Source organism: Brachyistius frenatus, unplaced genomic scaffold (assembly GCF_029030835.1).
Source record: "Brachyistius frenatus isolate BFR_SWC_R1_liver_20210118 unplaced genomic scaffold, ASM2903083v1 Contig_17, whole genome shotgun sequence".
Classification (NCBI taxonomy): Eukaryota; Metazoa; Chordata; class Actinopteri; family Embiotocidae; genus Brachyistius; species Brachyistius frenatus.
In genome coordinates, this window is record NW_027210616.1 from 3,210,123 (window position 1) to 3,231,187 (window position 21,065).

Consider the following 21,065-nt stretch of genomic DNA (forward strand, 5'->3'; position numbering starts at 1 on the left):
GTTAGCGGTTATCGCAGAGTCGGCAGCTTGATTAGCCCGCAGGGTAAAAGGAACACAGATACTTCCAAACGTGTGTGTGTGTGTGTGTGTGTGTGTGTGTGTGTGTGTGTGTGTGTGTGTGTGTGTGTGTGTGTGCGTGCGTGCGTGCGTGCGTGCGTGCGTGCGTGTGTGTGTGTGGGTGTGCGGACTGTACGGGTAGGTAGGTATTATTGTGATGCCATGGCCAAGACAGGATGGAGACCTAGAGCCAAAGACTAGAGACCGGTAGAGCAACTTGCAACGAAAGCAGCCATCTGTCCCTCTGAGCTTTGCAGCGTGGGGCACTGAGTCCTCACCCACCCACACAAACACACTCAAACCCAACACACACATACTAAACAAAATCACCCAACACGTTCAACTGATAGACGCTGCATTTGTAGAGCATGTTGTACACATAATAATTAAACACTTCCTGAGTCCCCAGAGATAGTCCCTGCACTGACTGTGAAGAAGAGTCCCGCTCAGACTCCATGAACAAAAGAATGAATGGATACAACTGAAAAAAGTCAAATCAGTATTTTGTTTGGATGATAACAACTTTTTACTTTCTGCTACTTAAGTAAAACATTCACTTTGTTGTTGCATTAAAGCCATTGTCATCTCTACTAAAAAACATGCTGTGCATTGGCAAGGAGATAGATAGATGATTGAATTGTGCATTACTAAAATGGAAAGATCTCAGACTGCCAATAGTTATTTTGTTGTTCTTTCTTCTTTTTTAGATTAAACAACAAAGCCAAGAAAATACACAGTCAAGTTCGATGACCTGACAGACAAAAACATGATTTTTTTATTTTTTTTTTGGTCTTTTTTCTTTGTGTCTCACAGCTAAGGAGCCATGCAAGTGCTTTTTTTTTTTTTTAATGGGTGGGATGACTGATTTTAGAGAAAGTGTGAGGACTGCGTCCACACAGTGTTAACAACACATTCTGTTCATCCTAGCAAGATTGCCCACAGGGTCCAAATATAGTTTATGAACAGACACACTAACATACACAATATATCCAATCCTTCCATAACAGAGAACATTGTGGCAGCAGTGATGTTTATTTTGGTGTTGTTTGAAGGGTTATTCATCTCAACACGTGGTATCGAGAACCATTCTGAAATATCAAACTTTTTTTTTTGAAAAAGGATGTGGTTGTTTAAAGCAGTGACGTGATGACAAGATTTGTCTCTTCCTCTTGTTTGCATTGTGGCTCCAGAAAGTCTCAGGCCCCGAAAAGTTTCCTTTGGTTTTTCTGTCTTATTTGCAAGGGATTCTTTCCGCATCTAATTGACAACTATCTTGTGACCAACAACCAACTCTGTATTACCATACAAAAGCAGGTACAAAGGGAATGGGGGTGATGGTCTACTGTTTGTCCCACTGTATAAAAGCTGACCTATGGAAGAGGGAAGGGCCCTTCTTTGCTGGACACCTCTCTTTGAGGGCGCATGTGTGTGTTCCTTCTTGCAAGAATAAATGTCCGATGTGTTTGATTTTGAACCAAGCCTCTTGAGTAATTTTTCTAACACGTGAGCATAAAGGTGCAGCAATATAATTATGTGGAAATGCATGAGTGCATGTGAGTGTCAGATGTTCACATTTCCTAAATTATTCATGGTCCAGCGTGAATGTGAGCATGAAACTGGATGTGGTTGAGATTACACCATGTTATTTTTTAGATTCATACACAAAGACTACTCTGCAGCAAAGCAAAGCGTCTGGCATCCCCTCCTCCTCTGTTTTATCTGTTCAGTCTGTCTGACAGACAGGAAGAAGGAGCAGAAGAGAGGTTTTGGGAGAAGAGAGAAAAGCAGTGTGCAGGAGGCTAGGCCCATAATAAACACTTATACTGTCTGTGTGAGCACCTGCATGTCTTGTGAGGACTGTTTCTTTTGTAGAGATTAAAATACTGAAGCTACCACTTAGTATTATTTTGTTATTGAATAATCTAACCAATGTTCTTCCAATTAGGGAATTTCCCAGATTGCAAGGAGACGTCTCAAAAAAGCTTATTTTGTCCAGCCAACAGAGCCAAAGTCAAATTTCCAGTCTTGAATAAACCATTGCTTCACATTATCTTCAAGCACTGCAGCATTCATGTACTTTGACACCAACAGTTGTAGGAGTTACCTGCAGATCCTGTATGAAATGTTAGAGTTCTCTGTGACTTCTTTTTACATCAGATAGCCTGCCCTGGGCTGACATTTTTTGAGCAGCCAGCCTTTAACAAACCGGCAGTCATTTCAAATCCACACCACTTGTAGCTGATTTTCATTACAGTGGAATGATTTATTTCAAATAATTTAAATTTAAATTTAAATTTTAATAATCATTTTTAAATTCCTTGCCAGACTCATAAGTGTCGACAATTTTTTTTGTGAAGGCCTTAGAGAGCTCTTTACATCTTGGCATGATGGCACTTTAATAGCAAAGAGAGCTCCAAACTTTAGATGTCAGAAGTTTTAAGAAGAAAGTTTCCACCTGTCACTCTCAAAGGGGGTTTTGGTACGTAATCTGGAACCCCCGATTCTACTTTTGTGGATGTGACAGTGTGATAAATGTGTAAATGTGTACTTACTTTAACCATGTGAATGCATTGGTTTTTTTTAATTGATTTAAAGTCCGAAAACAACAACAACAATTATATTTTATCTGTCATTTGTTTACCTTTATTAATAGGCACTGTTTCAAACAGAATCAAATGTTTGCTTTTCCAAATATGTCAGGAGAGCCAACAATTTCCATGACTGCATACTTTCATCATCATATCTCTAAATATAGATCAATATATGAAAAGTACAGCACACATAAGACTATGACAATACAAGAAGAACAAAATCTAATCTGTGCTAGTACGCTATAAACAAACACCAGATGCTGTCCATTCTGATCTACAGAGTACAGCCAAACAGGAAAAAGTCCTGCAAAATCCCATTATATCACTGGCAGACCAGACAGACAACACATAAAAACTGACACACACACACACACACACACACACACACACACACACACACACACACACACACACACACACACACACACACACACACACACACACACACACACACACACACACACACACACACACACACACACACTAACGTGCATATAGACATTCATACATGGACCATCATGTGAAAATGAGAGCCATCTCAGACTCAGTTTCAGGGTTTCATTATGTTTCCTTCTCTGTCAGACATGTTCTAAAGGCTGCTGTGATACAAAAGTCTTTGTGCTCCAAATAGCACAATAAAATATTAGAAAAAAGAGAGAATGTGTCTGTTCTGTAGCACAACTTGATTACACAGCACACCAAACACAGGGACACAACATAAAGGTCAAGAACACAAGGACTGGCTACACAACTACTGAGTATTAGGCAGTACTTAATTTAGAACTGGTGCACTCATTTACTCTTCTGAAATAACATACTGCAGGTCTGCTGCTAACTGGAAACTGGAATCAGAAATGACACTGCTACGAATATTATAGAAGATATTAGCCAAGGACTCACAGTAAGTGAAGGAATTGAAGCAATTTAATATTGTCCCTGTCCTAATTTTCCAGTGTAACCTTTAGCAAAGCTGAAGCATTTTGGCGTTATTGCGTGTAACCTTTTCATCTCGCCTACAGCACTGTTCATATTTTTTATGGGAGCCAGTTCTGCTGTTATGGATTACTGTTAGATGACTGACTGCCATCTTTCTCTCCTCTCTCTCACTCCTTCTCACGCTCCCTCTTTTTGTCCCTTCACTTAACTCCCCTTCGCTTTATCTTTCTCTCTCTCTGTACTGCAGTGTAGGCAGAGACCTGTCTCCTCTAATTACACTGGAAATGATGTGATCATTCACTACAGAGAATCTCTGATGACATCTGACAAAACAAAATGAAAAAAAAGTTTGTCAGTTTGGAAACTGAATCACTCTGCGGTCAAGCTAAAGGTCTGCCAAGTACGAAACAGCATCAATGTATGTTTTTTCAAACATTCCTGTAATAATCAAGTATTTTTTGATATTGCAGGAATTCCAAATACAGCTTTTAAAATGTTTCTACTCACTAATATTTTTTAATCCAAATAAATTCTTACTATCATAGATAGCAGAGCTAATTTATGAATGGTTATTTTTCAGACTTTGTGATAAGGCTGCAGCTTCGTTTGTCGATGTTTGGTGTTGCTTTGGCTATCATATTTGTCAAAATGTCAGCACAATGCAAATCAAACAGCTTCCCTGTCATCTGTTCCCATGTGTTGTTGAGATTTGACACCCTTCTCGGGTAAGTGATGGAAGAAGTAATTTAATTCAGAGCAACAGTGCAACATAAAATTATGCCATCAAAAGTAGAAGTCGAAGATGTCAGCAAACTGTACTTAAAGGTCCCATATTTTACTCTTTTGTGGTGTTTTATTTGCAGTCTTGATATCTTAAGATGTTTTTTGTGGTTTTAAGTAGCAAAATCTGTCTCAATATAATTTTACACCTCCCATCTGGAGCTCTACCAAGGAGAGGCTGTTTTGTGTCTGTTACATAAGGTGTATTGATATCAGTGACCCTCTTTTCTGATTGGCTGACTCTTTCCTGGGTGAAGAACAACCAGACCAACCACAGGGTTGCTTTAGTATTTTAGCTTGCTAGCTCCACAATGGGGTGACTGCTCCATGTTTTCTTCCACATAAAAGGTTGGACAGTGGACCGTGCTTTGAGAAGGCATGAGCATGAATTTGTGACATCACAAACTCAATGTGACATTTAGACTAAATGGCACAGTCGCTGAATACAGGCTGTGTCCATTTCTCCTTGGATGGAGCATTTTGACACATTCCCAGGATTTATATAGCATCTTGAGATGGTTTATATTCAAAAAAGAAAAGGACGTCTGAAATTCTACGATACGAGGCCTTTAAAATATCTCTTCATTCAGAAAATGTACCCTGTTATTGCTCTACTATGTTCTAGGATTATTACTTCCCTGATGAATCAGCAGCATTTTACTGCTCTATTTGGTCGAGGCAATATAATCTATAAAGGAAATAGTACCTCTAGCCTCCAAATAAATGCAGAGGAGTAAAAAGTATAATATTCCTCTGAATTGTTTTGAATCACAAGGTTGCCTAATTATTCAAGTAAAAGTACCTTTTAATCAGTGCAGGGGATCATTTACTGTTGCCTTCCCACCCTTTATTTTCGACTCAACAGGGTCTCTCGCTCTGTCTCAGAGCATATGTTTGTGTGAGCATGTGTGACGGTGTTTAAGGCGCTGCGTTCACAACAGTGCATGTTAGGAAGGCACCTTGGTACCCACCACCCATGACTGAAGACTCCCATGCTTATTTGGGCTTTGTTGCCGTGGCAGCGTCTCATTATGTAAATGATGTCTCCCTGATGAGGAAGAGGCAGGCGCAGCCGTAATGCTCACTGCTCCAGACTGTGTAAAATTGGCTTCAGGCACCAGTGAAGGATCGTTGCTATATTTAGCAGTCATCTTAACAATGTCTTTCTTCTCCATTCTTTCGCACATCCTTGAAACAGAAGGCCCACTCACATTTAACACTTGCTTCATCTTTTTCACACAGTGAGTACTAAAATATGACTCCCTTTAAAACACACACGAAGTCTCACTCCCACATTTCAATTGTGAGTTTGACATTTACTACTTCAAGGTTTCATGTACTGTGATTTTAACCGTCCACTGTCTTATCTGAATTTCTTTTATCTTCTTCCCTCTGTTGAATATTTTGCTGAGAATGTATTACCCTTCCATCCTCTGTCCCCATCAATGCTGAATGAATGAGCTTTCTCTTAGGAGTGGTACTAATGGCTTTCTGCCATATATCATCTTTCATATTCAAGCTGAAGGGGAACCAATACTAAGAGCCTTGGACAATCCTTACATTAAACATGGCCCAAAGATGTGACTCTACACAGTAAATATCTCTGACTTTAAATTAAATGCAGTTATTTATTGTGTCCCTTTCTCATTGTCTTTATACTAGTCATAAAAGTTTTTCAGCTGTCTCTAAAGATGTCAGTAATTACATTCACCTTCATCAGGTGTATATATGTGTATATTCATTTCTATGCTGTAAATATGTCTATTTAAGTTTTATATGTCTATTTATGTCTCTGTTTTGTTTTTTTGGACACTGAGAGCGTAGCTACAACTGGAGTCAAATTCCTTGTATGTGTTAACATACCTGGCCAATATAATGATTCTGATTCTGATCTGATCACAAATCCCCATCAGTCAAAACATAATTTCCTGCATCCCTATACCTCACTCTGGAGAGCGTGTCCATATCACCACTGTGCTGTAACAGCTATTTTGAGTGAGTGACCCAGACATCAATTCAGTCAATAGTATTATCCTCCAGAGTGCATTGCAGCTTGGTGAAGGTAAGGGAGTCAGTGACGGCCTTAATTAATGAGCAGCAACAGAAATTGCTTACTCTTCCTCGGTCTTCAAGCTCCATACAGCAACTCCATGTTCTTGTCCACACAAACTACGTCTCCTATAAAAATCACTTTTATATGCTTTGGAGAAAACATTGGTGCGGCAAAATGTTCATTTTAAGTGTTTTTTAGTTGGATATTTGTGCAAATGTTGCTTGGCAAAGGTGTGGTTAAGGAAAGGTTGAATTTAGGTACCTAAAACCACTTGATAAAGGCTAGAGAATGACTGTTGTCATGATTAAAATATTAAAAAAGCATGACCATCACACTACTCGTTTCATGAAGTATTAAATTGCACTTTATCACTGATTAGAAAAAAATTAAATACACACATTTGTGGCTGAAATTTGAATTCCCAACCTAATTTCTGATGCAAATTAGTGGTACGCATATATTTAAAGATGGGACTGCAATAAAAAATCAGGTGTCTATAATTGTCAACTGCAGGTGTCCTGAAGGGCTAATAATGACTAAAAGCCACAACACATTATAAAAAAAGACAAGGTCAAATCTTAGTACACGTCAAAACAATGTATTAAACACTGGATGGCATTTAATTTGAAACGTATACAGGAAGTCGAAGCATTCAGGTGACCAATGTGTAGCATAATCGGTCCGTCATGCGGCATTCACCATTGCATTTCGTAAAGTCCCCCTTTGTGTTTGGCCAACGAGACTAAATTTAGACCGTTTCTCTTTTTATCTGCACCACAAACAAAATATACCAAAATTTAAATACAGTTTTCCAACAGCAGCAGACCTAGTGCACATTGTTAGAATAAATGCAAAACTTCTGTATGTTTAAACCTGAATCTGCTCTGCTCACTCCTCACTGTCAGTGTGGATATCATTAACTCAAACTGCTGGCTGCTGTTTTGTTTGTGCTGACACACACTTCACTCACACTCAATTTTGTGCATTAAGGAACATTTTCCAGGAATTTTCCAAGAAGCACAGTGGGGCATTTTTGATATCTTGCATACCCAGAGCACCAGAGGTGATGAGAAACAGGCTTCATTTCCAGCCTCTAAAAATATCCCTTTATTTCCCCAATCTACCAGTGCATCAGGTCAGTTCAGGATTTCCTTTCTGCTTTCCACACTGATATTTCTTCTCATAGGCAGTGAGCACTGCTGAGGTGGAACACTGATGCAAGCTGAAGTGTGGCCCTGCCTGTAACTTGCGGGTGAAATCAGCTGCAGGATTGGAGGGGAGCAAGAAACGGGTAATCCTGTTAGCTATTCTCTGCACGTTTGCAAAGGAGATGGTGGTCTGCTGCTCTGGTGACTTCCTGGTGAATTCTCACTACAGAGACTATAGCCTTGTCCAGAATTAAGTAAATTACAATCACTAATCCGCAATCTTCTCAAACCTGAGGCAATCATTTGCCCTTACTATCAGCACCAAGGAGGCCTGCTGGCCAGTTAGACACTGTCTCCGAGGCCTGCGCTGTTCCAGCCTGTAGATCCTGTTTATTACCACTGGTCTAACCATATCTCCTCCCTTTCTTACCGTCCCTTAATCCCCTTTATAATTTTCACCAACTTTAATTAGTTCATGTCCAAAGCTACTATTAATCCTGAGCATGATTTATAATATAGAATCCATCTGGGCATAAAACCTTGGAACACTGCATGATTTTGAGACCTTGACAGAAATATTTCACTGGTGTTGCTCTGACCTGAAAATGGCCCCGTCTTCCATCTTTAACTAACAATAATTTTATGTGAGGCTGTTCCAGTCCCACTCGGCTCTGTGGTCTTGGATGATGATGACAACCCATGGCTTCTACAGTAACCTTGGGGTACTATAATTGCTTCTGTGACCTCTTTCTGCCCTCAAAACCTCCAATAGCTCACAACAGCATCACACGTAGTCTTTTGCAGTGGTATTTTTAACATTGTTGTGCATGAAGAACTGAAAAATTAACTGGCTAGATTTCTCCTCTATGTGTTAGCAATATGTTTTGTAAAAATATAGGATCCAGTCAAAAGCAAACATGCTGAAATGTTCATGATGTGCAGTTAGAACCACATATGCCTTTAAGAAATATCTACGAGAAGATTTCATGCCTTCAGTGGCAGCCCATCCTCATACCGAAAATGACAGCGGAGGTCGATTATTGAGAGGTGTCAAAACAACCTTTGTTTATATTTATCGTGACCTCTAGTGGTCGTAATAATCTTGACAAGAGCAATGGAGAATGTCAGGTTGCATAGTATAAAGAGTGATAAAGTGATCGTAAGGAGGTAGGTTGGGGTGGTTGGATGGATCAAACATACGACATTCACCCAGGAGACTGCTGTTCATGTGAAACCAAAAGTAAACGTTGGCTTATTTTAACCCACATAATATATTTGAAGTTGCATCACGTATGTAGCTAATGTTTTTAATCTAACCCAAACCATGATATTTTCCTAAATCTATAGTTTTGGTGCATAAACCTAATCAAACCGTGACCACTTTACATTGTTAACCAAGTTTTAAATTATTGTCACCATGACAATGGAGGTCCAGTACGCTTTTTGTGAAAGAACCCACTTTGTCAATGAGGTGTGAGGACGTAGTGGTCCAATAGAGGCCGCCCTAAAATCTTCCACTAAAATGGGAGTCAGTGGAAATCGACCTGTTGCGACATTTCGGTATGTGGACGTCTTGTTAGTGGTGCCCTATGTTCGGTGATAAATAAAGAAGACATCTGCGGTATTCAGCTCCTGGAGAACTGCATGTGGCACATACTGTACACAATGTGAAAGTGATCTCAAGGTGGTGTGAAAGCTCATAGACAAATGAGTCAGTGCTGCGACATGCTAAGTTGAACAGATGGGTGCTTTCCTTCATCTTAGATGGGCTAACAGCATTTGATCTGTGGTGAGGCCATTAGCAGAGTTGAATTGTCACACGTCTCGTAAAGGTATTACGTGGGGAGGAATTGATTCCATCTTCCATTTGTCATTTTCTACAAACGGTGAATATAAAAAAAAGAAACTAGACAATGCCATTAAAGTGTGCTCTCCTCAGAGCTGCGGTGGAGAAGAAACTAGATAAAGATACAGTTTAGGACCATTTTCTGCTGATGTCATCTTGGTCGTTTTAGCAGATAATAAGCCATTGGCAAAACTGTCATGTCCTCCACTTCCTCTCCAATTAAAACCCTGAGCCAATATGAAAATTGCTAACCTCAATTTGACTTACAGATATTAGCATTTACAGGAAGGGGTTAGTAGGACCCATTCAGCTGACGTCAATGTAAAGCCTTACGTGAAATAATTTCAAATATGCAGCAAGATGAGCCTTTCCAAAATATTTCACTGTTATGGCCTTGAGGAGAGACAATTTATTGTTATCAGCCAGTTTGACACACATAACCACAATTATGGGGGATTATCTTCCGATGGGATTAACAACTGTAGCATGGAGTGCATTTCTGGGAGTAAAATTGCAATAATTCAAAATCCAGGTAGTAGATAATCCCATACCTCGGTATGGTCAGTTATTTTGATGAAATAATTCAGGTGTAGAAGTAAGATTATTATCATGAGCCATGTTCAACATCAGTGGAACACATGCAGGCAAATTTGACGCAGAACATAAGACAGAAAACCTTTTATCGCAGTCAGTGTTTGGCCTCAACAATGATCAGCTCAGTGAGTGGCTTAAAACTGAAAGTCCAACCAATTTACTAGAAAATATATTTTGCATTATTTTTAAAATTATGATTGATTTTTATCATTGTGTCAGTCACTAATGATTCATTCAAGAGAATTCATTTTGGGGGTGAATGAACTGAACTGAATTACTCTGTTCATTCTCAGTTCAGTTGAGCGCGAACATGCAGAGTTACACTCATACAATGAACTAGCTGGGAGTAGCACAAGATAATGGCTTAACGAATGGTCAAATTCCTCTCGTGGTTACACTTACAAAGCAACACATGATATCCTTGTTGTTTTAACAGACTCTCCCAACAAACATAAAATGTTGGGCTTGCCCCGATGACAAGAGAGTGAAGAGACTCCTCTCACTGTTAAGGAATAGTGTGTGTTTTTCCTGATTTATTCACTGAATGCACTACATAGTGAACTCGAATGGCTCAAACTCAGATCAAGCACATCAAGTTCAACAATAATACTGAACGGTAGGTGAGTTAAAAAGACTTAAAGTCATTAAAAATTCAAGTTCATCTCCAATATTTAAGTGAGGAAACTTTGAAAATATCAAGAATTATGGACAGTTTGCTGTGTTTGTCAAACCAACAGCTCCATGCACCATGATTCAGTTCAGTGAGAGGGACTACCAGTTGTAGTTTCAGTGAAGCACTGAACAATTCAGTGAACTAATCTTTGTAATGGGGAAACTGAAAAGAACTTAATTGTCTGACAATTTCTTTCAAATCATGAGTTATGGCCTGGCCTTAATATGGATGCCAAAATAAAATGCTCTTGCTTGTCCCTCACAGCTAAAATATCACTAATACACACCAAGACGTGGTGGTTTCTGAGAAAACAATAACACATAATTTCATCTTCTATATCTTCTGACTAATCCAATGTTTGTCAAATAGCAGCAAAATTCAACATTTCAACATCCGTGGCCTTTTTCGTTTGTGAGGATTAAAACTCTTTAGTCCTTCTGAGTGACAATATTTAAGAGGGGAACCCAAATGACATGAACAATTTAATGTCTACCAGTAGAACAAATGCCACATCAAGAAATGACATTAGAAAAAAAGGAGGCCTGAGAGAAAATCAGTAAAAACTATGCAGGGATACTAGTGACACGTTTTCACTTGTTCCGTGGCCCGGCAAATTAACAACCAGAGGAGGCATGTTGCAATAGGAACTGTGGGAACAGCTTACAGAGCCATTCACCTCAGAAGACATGTCGCTCTGTGGATTACCAGCAGCTAGCTGACTAATGCACCAGCAGGTGTTTAGAGACTTTAGGGGCAGAACACTTCTGGCAGTGATGACTTAAGACTGCGTGATTCCATTCCAAAGTTGAAACATTAACAGGATGAAAAATGGGTTTTGCCGGGACATCTTGCAGATACATTCCCCCATTAATTGATCAGTAAATGGCCACTTCAACTTTGGCACATCCAACTCCAACAATGTGGTTGGCATACTTAAATGACAAAAAAAATAACTTCAGAATCCCAGAAAACACAATACACCAGGACCCAGAAGCCAATGCATCAATCACAGGGCACTCGCGGTTACTCTGAAACCCATGCTGACAGAGGAATTGAAGAGACAGACCCTGAGCATTCTCAAACAGCAATCAGCACATCAGTCAGCGATGGAGAGTGGCAGAACACTGATGCCACTCAGAGATCTGCAAGGCATTCGACTCCGCTCAGGAGTTGAGCCAGTTTCCTCCAGGCAGTGGAGCCGGATCTGCGTCAATACCAGAAAAGCATCTGACAGGAAACAACTCCACAACCCTGACACCACAAATATTTCTAGCAGAGCAGGTCCTCACTTACCCCAATATTTACATTTAGAAAACTACTCTATATTGAAGCAAATAAAGTATCGACTGGCAGTGTAATTGTCAAATTTTGTTTACTTCTTAAAGACAATTAGCTGTTTTGATTGACTTCAAGAGATAGACAATATTTTTTTTAGTTTCTGCTACCATTCCTATCAGTAAATTACTATATACTATGACAAGATTGTTCCTGGGTCCATGTCAAGATAGCAGTTGTAAAGTGGCAGTTCAAAAAATTTACCTTTCAGTTTGCCTAAGCTGAAATTTGTATAAGTATCTTCAGTTAGAAAATGATTTTAAGCTGACTAAGTCAAATACCAGAAAATCCTGTGAGCTTGTTCAAGATTTATTTGGGCTCATTTTTCAAACCCTGGGATTAGAATTTAAGGACCCCCACATGAAAAGCTCTTGCGTTACTGGTTGAGCTCTCACATGCACCTAACCTTTCGATGTATGCTCCAAATATCTTTTCAACTTCCTGTGAGAGTTTAGGATAAAACCTGACTGTGCAGGTGGTGACTGTTATGTAATATTGTGTCTTAATGCCTTGACCACATGCCAGAGCCAGCCATTAGATTGAACGATCTTAATGACACTGTAGACAGTGTGTGGTTTGGCTGATGAGATTAGAGCAGGTGTCAGTGTTGTGGAGGACAGAGCTGCCTGCATTGTGATTAATGAAGCAACTCCAAACTCCTCTCTGGGTATTTATTGATTCAGCTCTATGGCTGGCTTTGCGCTGAATTAATCTGCCCGCAAATATGCAAGACTTATGCCTTCTGCCGCGCTCAGACCTGCAATTTTGAGGCACTTTTATCCAAAGCGACTTACAACATACCGATAGTACACCATCGGGAGCAATTTAGGGTTCAGTGTCTTGCTCAAGGACACTTAGGCATGTGGACAGGAGGAGCGAACCACCAACCTTCCGATTAGTGTGCAACCCACTCTACCGACTGAGCCACATGAGTCCACCGGCTGACACTCGCAGCCCAAGAGGTGTGTCTATCAATGAACTGCACTGAGATGAAGTCTGGGAAGACTGACAAAAGTGCAGTCGAAGTTATCGCCTTACATAAATGTGTTTTTTTATGAATTGCCTGCAAGAAATCAGCAAAACAGCCATTAAAAGTGGTCATAAAACTCTACACGTTGGCTTTCTTAAGCTGGAAATGTAAAATAGGATGGACACTAATAGACAGGATTGTAATGCTGTCATGAGGCCAAGCAAGTCCTGTAGAAACATCTGCATAATTGATGCACAATGTATCATGGCAAGCCTGTTAATGCATATAAACAGGAGTTATGTAGCTGAGGTTTCGGGGCTCTGGAAAAGTTATAAAAACTGAGAAAGTGTCCTTCTTTGACACGTCTCTTTGTCGGCACAATTTAGCTTCACAAGGACGGGGGAAAACTAACACAATATGATTCACTGATGTTGATACTGAAGCTCAGATACCCATCATCTCCCTCTACCCCACCATGTTTCCCTGTGTCTGTCTGTCTCTGCATGCTTTCTGTTCTCACATGTTCTGCTGCAGAATGATGGTCTATCTGAGTGAGCCACAAAAAGAAAGAACAGAGCTGTCAGAAAAATTCAAACTCACCAAGCTCAAGAAAATACCCAGAGACAAGAAGTGATTTTGTCACCGAGCTGCACAGTTTTAATGGCAGGTCCTTTTGATATGATTACTACTCGGACCTCCACTGAGAAAAATGTTTTACTTCAATATCATTTTAGTTGGAGGTAGGTAACAACTGAGTAAGTTTCCTTTTATCCAAGGAATTTATATTCTAATCTTTTCCTTTTCTTGCCTCATCGCTACTTTATTAAATTTCTTTAACAAAAAAGAACCCTCAGCTCAGTTCAGTTGGGATTTACTGAATAACTGAATTATGGTGAATCAGCTGCAGTTTTACATATTCACAGAAACATATGAGCTACTTTAAAAAGCTGACACAATACTAGAATAACAATTATCATATATATTCGTGTAACTTAAGGCGCCTGCTGAGTGCAATAATGAGTGAGAGGTGTTTTTTTCAGGAGGAGCGGAAATGGGGGTATCACTTGTGTCCTGAAAAAGCAGGGCAGTCAGAAGCTGAAGGCCAACAGCTTGCAGGGGGGGGGGGGGGGGGGGGGGGGGGGGGGGGGGGGGGGGGGGGGGGGGGGGGGGGGGGGGGGGGGGGGGGGGGGCACTGTGGAGATGGCAGGTGGTTCCGGCTTTAATGGACTGTTTCCCTGAAATAATTTGTGGGACAGGTGGTTGCCAACATTGGCAGGGTCAGTACTGATTTTCCCAATGCAATTCCCTGCTCTTGCGCCATTCAAGACTGATGGAGGGCAGCTGGCACCAAGTGACCCTCTCAGTCAAGCAGAGAGAGAACTGTTTTTTTTTCTCTTCCTAAATTTGGAAGGCAGCACAGCCACATCAGTCTTTGGCTTTTGACTGTGCATCTATAAAACTACAACGAGACTTTTTGACTGTTCTCGGTTCGAGTGAAGATGTTTTTATCCCATCCGAGAGTTTTGGAGGTGGAGCTGCCGTAGAGCTTAAAGAGTCAGCTATTCACACATGCCATTGATTTCCAGTGGGAGACGAGAGGGAAAGTTGCTGTGGAGGTTAATCTTGAAATCAATTCTTTTGAGCATACTTTTCTTACTGTATTGTCAGCAAAACATGGCGGGCTGGCACCTCTATCCTGTAGTTGGTGTTTTGTTTTAGCTTTATACATTACTTGTATGTATGTATGAAAACCATTAAATACATACAAAGAAAAGAGATGCTATGTGTGGAATTTAGCACTTCAATCCTTTAACAGGAAAATCTAGAAAAGTTTCTGATCACAAGAGATGATCAGAAGATGTGATTGAGAAAGTCTGATAGAAGGGTTCCCGCATATGCATCATTATTGAATATATCTGCATAAACATATATAACTATATATAAAATTGAAACCTGTAATATAATGATAACCCCAAATTAAGATGCTAAATCAAATATAAAATTCAACTTTAATACCTGTAGCTGAACTGATATATCTTCATTTTTTCTTTTTATCAACGCTGTTCTAATACACCAACAAATTATTCAGAGGGGTTTGGTGCAGTGCTTCAATAAGATGCAAAAAAGTATAACATTTTTGATCATATGTGTCTCCACTGAGTGTGACTTTACAATTCAGCTCCCTCAGGATGGTCGCCAGTGATGACGTAAAATACTCTTATGTCAGTAGCTCATCATCAATTAATTACTATAATTAAATGTTAACAAAAAACTCAAAACAATTTTGCATGCATAGCTATGTTTAGAGGAGGTGCACCATCCCCACTGGATGAACCACTTACAGTAACACCAACAAGCGATGTCATCACTTGTAGTGGTGCTGCCAAAGTTAGCCAATTAGGTTTTGGGATTTTGGTGTAAGCACCTTAAACAGAGCCGAAAAATGTCAACATGGAGATCAAATTGTATCGCTATAGTGTAGTGTGTGTATAGGGTAGCTGCCACGGTGTAAATGCTGATTGTTATTATATGACACTCAGGAAAACCGTGTTTATGCATTTACCATAAACAGGCCTTTAGGATATAGTCATTAATCCTGTTTCCAATAAAGACCATGAAGACAATAGGATATAGTCGGGCTGTTGAGAGTAAAAAATTGTTAACTACAGCTCAGGAAATAAATTTACTGACACAATAAAACTGCTTTCCTGTCAACCACCATATGATTTATGATTTATTTCTCTATTTTTTTTTGCCAATTGTTTAACAAAACGAGGACAAAGACAAAGGAGGTGTAATGCGTGTACCGGTGCGTAAAGTGTCATGCACATTACCAGTGTAGATTGAACGGTTACAAAGATCAGTCCCGCCATGTTTCTCTGGCAACCTTGTCTCCTCTCTGTCTCCATGGCAATGCATAGGCAGTTTACTTCCTTTTCTCTCAGAGGTATGGGGGCCCTCGGTTTTTACGCCATAGGTCATAAACTCAGGCTACGACACGGAGGAGGCACCGCGCTTTCATGGTTGTACAGATGTGATGAGAATGTGCGGCTCCGTATGCGGAATCCGGTGCAAGCGAGAAACACAAAGGGACCTTTCAACAGGACAGTGAGACAATAAGATATCACCGTCATCATGTCTACGTTGTAATGATTACTTTTAATGTGTAAAAAAAAAAAAAAAAAAAAAAAAAAAAAAACATTCCGTGACACTGTATCCTACAGGTCTGCAACAAAATGAGTTTTTTTGCTTTACCAATTTTTTTTTTTAATTTTTTTTGGCGATCACCAAGTCAATGCAAGTAAAGCATGTGATTTCAGACCAACACATCGTGCAGCACATAGGCCTACAGAAGCAAATGCTTTAGATCTCAAACAGCAATATCCACATGCACCGTGCTGGGAATGGTCCACCATCCAGTGGCTGCTACTGTTTTCAGGCTAACCTCAAAGGGGGATTTGAGCACCATGCAGGGAATGAATGGGTGCATGGCCACGTTAAAACCTGTGATTTGGGGATAAAGCAGTCTGTGCAAGGCAAGGCTCTCTTCTTACCCTTGGAAGCATCCTTGTCTTCTTTAGGCTTCGCCACTTTTCCGCTCATAGATCCCAGTTTGGATGTGTAATTCCCGATTTAGATAAGAATCGAAATCCCCTTAATTGCTGACTGTCCTCAATGAAATCCTCACCAAAGGTTCCAGGTGCTGAGATAAGTGTTCTGTAAAGAGAGAAATATTCATCAAAATTGCATTTTCCTTTCATAACAGAAGAGCAGCGTTTGGTGTTACAGCAGGGCTATATAATGAGACAATGGACCGTGGGAGCTACTCGGGCTTCAATGTGCTGATCAGTTAGATATCAATGAAAACATCCAACTGTGGATGCTCTCTAAACACACTCACGCGCCACATGACAAAGAGCCCATATAGTTTCAATAAACACCAAGAACCAGCCTGTGAGCAGGTATATCTCTGCACAGCCTTTCCAGTGATGCAAAACCACGCTTTAACCTACCTTATCTCCTCCACGTTTTCTGCTACATCAATGCACATTGATGAAAGGAATCGTTGCCACCACGAATCCCCTTCTGTTGCATACAAAAAAAAAAAAATCACGACCTACTCTACTGTGACAAAGGAGAGGAGCAAAAAGCTGCGAAATGGAGCGCAGTTTGTTCCCCCCCTCCCACCCCCCAAGAGGTCTTCAGTCAAGAAAAATACAAGTCAAAACACTGAAGCGTCCTATCTGACAAATCCGAGAAATGCCATCCAGTGTATCTTCTGCGACCAGATTTTCTTGTCTGAGGCTTTTCCTACTAACGAGCTCTGCTGCTCCTCTGAACGCTCGGCAAGCAGAATCAACAGGATACACAACGTGAGAGCGCTCCGCCCGTTACAGCGCCGATTCACACAGTGGACATTTGTTTGTTGACCTCAGTATCACTGCTGGGACGAAAACGAGCTGCTCCATCCATGAATGCGGTCAGCGTGCGAGCTGGGTTGTCGATGCGGTGAACAGTTAAAGCAGGAACTCGCGCTGCACGGCGCACACCATCTTGCTGTTGCTCTCATTCAGTTGCCTTTGCGGAGCAATACGTTATCCCATTCACATCCAGGCTGCGCATTTTCCCAATGTATGATAGTCTAAGGTGTTTGCGTTGACTTCATTAAATGCAGTTTGTGCAACTTGCAGACCCCGGAGGATAAAACATAAAAATTATAAACCGCAGGCTAATTATCTACTATTTCGGTTTTTAATATAGATTCATCAGACAGCTACAGTTTGCATAATGTCAATGGTTTCTATGGTACATATTGCATATGATACTACTGGTGTTATGTAAAACAAAGTTCAGGTTGGCGAGTGACAAGCCTCCAAAAAGTGCCTGTTTTTTAAGTTTTGTGGACACTTTGCAGCTGTTGGAAAGTTGTCTAATGACAGTTGTGGACAGCAGGGCTTAAAGAGCAGTCACCTTAAAAGAGTCTTTGTATAGAGCGTTTTTCTTTTAAAAAAAAAAAAAATTAAAAAAATCAAATAAAAGCAAAACAAATGGACAACATTGACATAATTGTGCAACGATCAACTAATCTTCAAGATGCCGCAGCACAGTTAGCACAGGAATCTCTCTACAGCTGCTTCAAACAGTTTATACAAGTTTAATAAACAAATATTTCTCCCCAAAATTAGTGTCTTTACCTCCTGACAAAGGAGGTGAAATGAATGCCATTTGTGAGCTTTATAATTCAACATAAATGTGCTGGTTTCTCTGAATGATCCACAGAACTCACTGTAAACATTTATTTTTATTGGAAATGGTCTTCTCTCTTAAAAACCTTTGACTGTTGTAGAGCAACACAATTTTAAAGGAACTCTACAGCAAAGTTCTTAAGAAACACAACAAACAGTATCCTGCCATGAATAAGTCTGCACTGCGGCGGAATCCTACCCATCATAACAACTTGTCTTTCAGTGTTGCCACTGCAATTGAAATCTCTTTTGACTAATGATTAAAGCCATTCTGCACAGCATGTTGTTGTCCGCAAAGTATGCAGGGTCCTTACCTTTACAACCTGTAAAGACGAAACTAAAAGCTACACCTCATCCTTTGTTTGAACCATCCAGTTACAAATAGTGACTGAGCCACGTCGACAGCCAAACATCCAAATTGTTTTCAGGCCTCTTAATCCGCTTTTAAGGACACTGTAATAATTATAGTTATAAGTAGTATTTTTATCAGCTTATGTTCACAAGTCCGGGTCCAATCCCAGTCTGATTCTTGCAGGCTTTATGCACATCTCTTGGTTCTGCAGGTCTGTAGCACTCAGTGTCAGCAGAGGAAAAAGACCTGCGGGTTGAGGGTTACAAGATCTATATGGAGGCTATTTTTAGAAGAAACAGGACCCCCTTCCAACTTTCTTCACATGCTCAAATCTGCCTGACACTTTTAAGGCACACTGTGGTCTGTTTCAACAAGTGTAGTTCAGTTACTCTATAAGTATCAAGCAAACTGAACTCAAATGTAGCTAAATCATAAAGCCACCAGTTTGTTGGATCAGTGTCTAACACATTAGGAGTATCAGAACATCTGTAAAGTGGTAATGATTCCAGTATTTAACATCTTTTTATACTTTTGCATTGTGACTTTTTCTGCCTTGCTCCTTTTTGACCTAAATATTTAATTGGACAATCCTTGATGCTAACATTTCAACACTGTGGGATTAATAAAATCTAATCTAACAACTAAGTCCCTGTCCATGTGTCTTGTTGTTGTAATTAAATCACTATTTAAAGCTTATTTCAATTCCCATTTACTCCTCTCTGTACCATCTGTCCAGATCATGTTTTGGGAAAAATGTATGGATTTATTGCTTTTTCTTAAATGATCAGATTTGACTGCTCATTAGTGTTCACTAGCAATGAGAATGTTATTATTTATGATAGCAGCTGACTGAGCATCAGATCAGAATGAATAAGACTGTGAATCGATTGGAGCTGACCGCTCAGTAGCTGAGGCGTCAGGGAGATTACACTGGGAGAGGGGGGAAGGGGGAGGGGGTCTCTGGCTGGTTGTCTTCACAAGAGATGCAGTCTCTCATCTAGTGTTATATGCACATACAAGTCCTAAACATGTTACAAGCAGTGAGCTTCATCTCAAGTAAAATTTTTATTAAATATATAAAAATGAATCTCTTCATCTTTATATTATAGCAGTGCCAAATATACGGTGAAGATGTGTTTTGTCAACGATGTAAATGTGTTGTATTGTTACAAATTTGAGTCCCATAGCTTCTCCTGTCACACAATGCAAAAGTGGGGTGATGTGCATGATACAACACGTATCACAACCCAGTGTATATACAGTTGAGGTGGCAAAATATATTGCACCAACCGAGCAAAGCTCATGAAAAAGCAGTAATGGAAAGCGTAGTTGTGTTGTGGGGTCAGGATATGTTTTGAATTATGCATACACGCGCAAAAAATGAAATGTTTGTAAAGTGATTAAAGTACTCAAAATGCTGGTGGCTTCTACCTCGTGGATTGCTGAAGTGACTAAGAGTTCTGACACGTGTTCATGTACTGTATGTTGGGATTGAGGTATAAAGAGTGAGGGTTAGAGAGAGTGTAACTGTCGGTGGGTTGTGTTCCCACTGCATCCCACTGCATTGACCTTTCCAGCAGGACATGACACTACAGTGCGACGTTCATCCCCGGCCTGTTTAAAGCAAAGCCCTGGAGCGTGTTTGGTGCGGCGCAAACAAACTCCTGACTCACATGCTGTCACCTCTAATGTCACTTCACAAGTTGTGTCCACCCATGACACGGAATAACCTTGAATCACTCCTTTTTGTCTGCTGATTGCAATGGTTCAGCCAGAAAATGGACCATCGCCCTCACCTCACTTTGCCCCACACTTGTGCACGCACACTCAGCAAACTGATCTGTTTTAGTCATTTAGATCTTTACAAGTAATGCATTTAAAATCTAAATGAAGTAAAATTGCATAAATTAAGCATCCAAATATATTTGTATCAAGATTGGTTATTATGCAAAATGACCCCATTATGCATTTATCATATAAAAATATAAAAAAATATAATGAATGTTTAGATTATTAGTGATCTACTGATTTTAATGCTATCAATGAATACCTAACAAATTACTGTTGCAGTATGTTATACTGATTATATGAATAACTGATCACACATCATTGCATATATTAATCTGAAAAATCATTAGTTACAATAAAATGAATGTAGGAGAATTCAATTGCAATTATTTTTCTGAAACGTTTTTTGAAGTAAAAGTATAAAATATGAAGTCTATGCGCTCTTCAGTCAAGTAAAGTACATAGACCTCAGTGTTGAGTCTAAGTTACTATCTATCTGTAGTTTTAGTTCTTGTTTTTGTCATGTAAAACTGACTACCATCGTAAATGTCAGGCTAATTTTGTTGTAGCTCTGAGATTGTAAACCATGAATTAATAATCACTTCTAATCAGGAGGCTCTTATCAGTGTGTGTTGATATACATTGCTAGAGCAGGTAGTAAAATGGTTTATTAATAATGAATCTTAATGGATCATT

At 39.9% G+C, this 21,065-nt stretch overlaps 1 protein-coding gene across 3 annotated transcripts in view; it reads right to left on the minus strand.

Annotated features, from left to right (window-relative positions):
• The window catches only part of fgf13a (fibroblast growth factor 13a), a 93,897-nt gene extending 75,113 nt beyond the window's left edge, over positions 1-18,784 (minus strand). Inside the window, exons 1-2 of one of the 3 annotated variants that reach the window (XM_069694360.1) lie at positions 18,544-18,784; positions 16,538-16,700 (exon numbers count right to left, since the gene is read on the minus strand). In XM_069694360.1, coding sequence (XP_069550461.1) covers positions 16,538-16,586 — 49 coding nt within the window. In that variant the 5' untranslated portion in view covers positions 16,587-16,700; positions 18,544-18,784. Of the gene's footprint in view, positions 1-16,537; positions 16,701-16,996; positions 17,525-18,543 lie in introns of those variants that run through there. The other 2 variants (XM_069694359.1, XM_069694362.1) reach the window with 2 other exon arrangements.
• Between the last annotated feature and the right edge of the window lie 2,281 nt (positions 18,785-21,065).